The 3,956-nt window shown below is 41.3% G+C and overlaps 1 protein-coding gene across 1 annotated transcript; it reads right to left on the reverse strand.

Moving 5' to 3' along the window:
- Positions 1–594: 594 nt before the first annotated feature.
- LOC109473178 (succinate dehydrogenase [ubiquinone] cytochrome b small subunit A, mitochondrial-like) lies at positions 595–3,503 on the reverse strand. Its single transcript, XM_019773061.1, has 4 exons — positions 3,189–3,503; positions 2,533–2,649; positions 1,921–2,059; positions 595–1,532 (listed from the first exon to the last, which is right to left on the reverse strand). Exons 1-4 carry the CDS (start codon positions 3,226–3,228, stop codon positions 1,364–1,366), a joined length of 465 nt encoding a protein of 154 aa, XP_019628620.1. The 5' UTR covers positions 3,229–3,503; the 3' UTR covers positions 595–1,363.
- Positions 3,504–3,956: the final 453 nt, after the last annotated feature.

A 3,956-nucleotide genomic window follows, 5' to 3' on the forward strand; every position in this document is an offset into this window, starting at 1 on the left:
ATAGGTTTGGTAACCAGGCAGGCTACCCCAGACATGCTCTAGCAACCTAACCTAAATATCCATGCAGATGCAGGGAGGTGAAATCATAACGTTTTCCTAGAAAAGAGCAGCTTTTAAAACCTAACGATTTGGTCTCCCAACATCCGTTTGAAGATTAAGCTACTAGTAACCCATCTGGCAAATTACCTGCCCCTCCCCTTACCGCAGGTGGTCTGGCCCAATTTTGTATGATCCATCCCCCCCCCCTTACCCCAGGTGGTCTGGCCCAATATTGCATGATCCATCTCCCCCAGGGGAGGGAATATTCGGTCATGAAGCAGCTGCTTTCATGGAAACACATCCGGACTGGGGTGCAGTGTTATTACCCTGGGGATAAGACTGGTTTCCTTTGTTATAGTAAAGAGAGATGAGCTGTATAGGTTTGTACAAAACCTATTCCCCTATTGCATACACTTAAGCACTGTAGAAAAATTCATATTCATAATGCAACTACACAAACTGTCCATCGAAAAACATACCTGTTCTAAGAAACAAGTCTGCAACTGCATGTGAAAAAAATCCAAAATAAAAAAAAACAACACACCACACCAATTGTGCGCCACTCTCTTTTATTTTCTATAGTGCTTATTTTAGGAACATATTTCACACAAATATTTCTCACATACTGCCAATGACTGAATCATAATATCTTCTCATCACAAAAAAACATCTTTTTCACGTTTCTTTTTAATTTCATATTATAAGTTTCAGGTTTTTAAGTTTCAACTGACCTGTACAGGTACCTGTATTACATAAAGTTCCATCTGGATGTCCAACCATCAACATTTCTAGGATGCTTCTATCAGCAAAAATAATCGAAACATTCATCCTTACATCTAAGAAACAACTTCAGAAGCTGTAAGATGTTTTTTTCTGGTGCAGCACATTTCATAGCAAAACACCACTTCATTATAATTCAGCTGTATGTCTCTATCCGCTTTACAAAGATCTTCTGTGTGACATTTTATAGCAAAACAATAAGCCTAGTGGCTGCTTCATGTGTTAAACCTAATCTGAACCCAGAACTCTGATACACTGTTAGAAGCACATCGGCAGATTGGCCTGCCCAAAACGCAAATTTTTCGCGATTTTCATTTAATTTTTGGTCACCGTTGCATTAGAACTTTGCCTGTTGCCGACAAGATCTTTTTTAGGAAACCACAGATGGAGTGATAACCTTATATATGCAACTACTACCTTATATGAGACATTCTGCCGAAGTGCTATGCACAATACATTATGGGTTTTGCACAGGTGCAGTATAATCTGCCAATGTGCTACTGTTAGACTGATATACACAGACATGCACACCCTCCCCACCCCACTACAAGTCATGCCAGATCATGGACACGGCCTTGGTGATTCCCACGTCGTTGTAGTTAAAGTAGCAGAGCCCAGCGAAGGCCAGGACGGAGGCCCCGTACAGCGCTAACTTGGACAGGCGGGGCAGCAGGGGGCCGTGGATGTAGTCTGTCACGATCTGCTCAAAACCCCTGGGAAAATTAACAACAAAATTATCTTTAATAGGTGTTTAATAGCTCTCTCTAGACAATAGTAGAAAGGCAGCTATAGGTGGACCATGGGTGTAGTAAGTCATAATCTGCTCAAAATCCCTGCAAAAATAAACAACAGTTTTGAAGATGAACATATTGCTTTTGCTCGGTTTCTTCTTCTTCTCCAAACAACTAAGGTTAACGACCTGGACAAGATGTGTCACCGTGGCAACTCACAATTCAGCCCTTTGCTGCAAAGAGAGAGTAGCCGGCCCACCCAAAATATCAAGAAATGCTAGCTATGCACAACAAATAAAAAAGAAAAGAATGTATCAATGCCTATGTATAATTGACTATGCATGACAAACAAACAAACAGAAGAGCGTACCAGTGCCCGTGTAGCACGACGGCTGCCGCCAGCCCGTAGTCGACAGCGGGATTCTGCACGAAGTACGCCAACGGGAACAATCCCAGCATGCTCACCACCAGCACGCGCTCAGCGTTCCAGTGGGACGACGCAAGGGCAGCTACAGGGAAACAAACAAACAAACAAACAAACAGGGGAGTAAACAAGATGTCAGACACCCAAAATAGGTTCATCAGGTTGGTATAGTATAGGATACAGGAGTTTTCTTTTACATAACGAAGATTGACTATTCTTGCTGACGTTTCAATGTCTATCAGACACCTTCCTCTGAGCTCTTACTAAAGTTCTGCTTCTTGCTGCTATATGTCGCCAATGTAGGTGGCGCTTTTGTGGCAAGAAGCAGAACTCCAGTCAGAAGCTCTGAGTAAGGTGTCTCATAGACACAGTAATGTCAGCAAGGTTAGTCTATCTTGGTTGTGTAAAAAAAAAACCTCCTGTATCCAAGATGTCAGATATCGAATCAACAAGAGACTCTTTTTACACAACCAAGGGATTTATTCAGCTGACACTTTGGTAACTGTCTGTCACAATTAATCAATGGTACAGCTGGGTTTTAGGTAGTTGAGAACTAACCGAGGCTGCGAGGTGAGGTGTGAAACTCAGTGGTTGGCGCCGGCTGCAGCCGGTTACGGTGGAGGAGACCGGACGCCACGAAGGGCCGCGTGACCAGCTGTGGGCTCAGCAACAGGTCTGCAACACAACGAAACATACAAACAATGGTCACAAAAGGATGTATCTGTATGCATGCAGATATATGATGCTCTGATGATGCAGAATGACCTGCTACACCTAAACTGTGCACGTCCAACAGTAAAGTGTTGCTTAAAACGATCTTGTACGCAGTTTTCACATATAGATAATTTTACAGTTTAAGGTAACGTTACAAAAGTTATGAAGCAGACATAACAATTAAGTGCATTTCTGGATACAATACAATCTACTTTGAGACTGACAGGTTTTCTAACTGACTTTGTTGTTTTCTAAGGGAAGATGGAAGATACTTTCTATTATTTAATGTTATTACATGTATTTAAGTACCTGCGTGCATGAGTTATGTATGGAAGGTCACATAATTTTTTACCGATGTCAAAGAAAACATGGCTGCTAGAGAAAAATACGACATCGTCTGCAATTTTTAGGAATTAATATTTGTTCCTAGATGCTTTAAGCTCACTTCTGCTACAGTTTTGTGTCTCAGTCTTTGTTTTTAAAGGAGAAAACTAACTTACTGCGATTCGCAAGGCGAAGAATTCCAACAGTCGCCGCCATCTTGATATTTTTGTCCTCTCGCGTCCTCAACTCTCGCGAGATTACAGTACAGAATCGTCCACTTACATCGAGGGGGTTGAAGGTTTGTCACTTAAAATGCTATCATATCATGCAGATTTATTTATTAATACAAATAAGAATGAATCTGTCCATTGTTTTCTGAATATAAAGTACAAAATTTTTGATGAAATATCATTTGAAGGATTGAACTACATTTAAATAGGTTTTGCTGTAAAGCTCTGTTTGGACGATTCCACTTTAAGGTTAAGGGTCAGACTAGGATTTCGCGGGAGGGAAAAAAATCACACTAGATAGTAATATTAGCGGTTGCTAATATAGACAAGTTTGCGTTGTACATAGTCATTGTAGTGTAACTTACAATATGTTTTTTGTGTGTGCTTTACCTTTTACAGGGTTCCTTCTCATCCTTTTCTAATCCCCACTTACCTTGTAAACAATTTCGTCATCAATATACTAACAAAAGAACAATAGTTACACCCAAAACAAAATTTCACTTCTTTATGACTTCTCCATGCCCCATGACCTTTAACCTTTTGAGGGTCATGCAGGCGTCAACAGCGCCCTCCCCACGCCTTGCCCACCTACCTACCGAACTACCTACCTACCTACCGAACTACCGACCTACCTACCCTCGCAAATGCAAGGTGATGTTTCTGCACTTCTCAAAAACTGTGCCACCACTACCCTCACTAAAAATTGACAACTAC

This window comes from Branchiostoma belcheri, unplaced genomic scaffold (genome assembly GCF_001625305.1).
Source record: "Branchiostoma belcheri isolate BF01 breed outbred unplaced genomic scaffold, Haploidv18h27 scaffold290, whole genome shotgun sequence".
NCBI lineage: Eukaryota > Metazoa > Chordata > Leptocardii > Amphioxiformes > Branchiostomatidae > Branchiostoma > Branchiostoma belcheri.

Excerpts from the sequence above, each read along its gene's own strand:
- LOC109473178 (XM_019773061.1), bottom strand. The coding sequence starts at position 3,228 with ATGGCGGCGACTGTTGGAATTCTTCGCCTTGCGAATCGCA. Across the intron at positions 2,650-3,188 it reads TCTTCGCCTTGCGAATCGCA|ACCTGTTGCTGAGCCCACAG; the intron begins GTAAGTTAGTTT and ends GTTGTGTTGCAG. Across the intron at positions 2,060-2,532 it reads CACCTCACCTCGCAGCCTCG|CTGCCCTTGCGTCGTCCCAC; the intron begins GTTAGTTCTCAA and ends GTTTCCCTGTAG.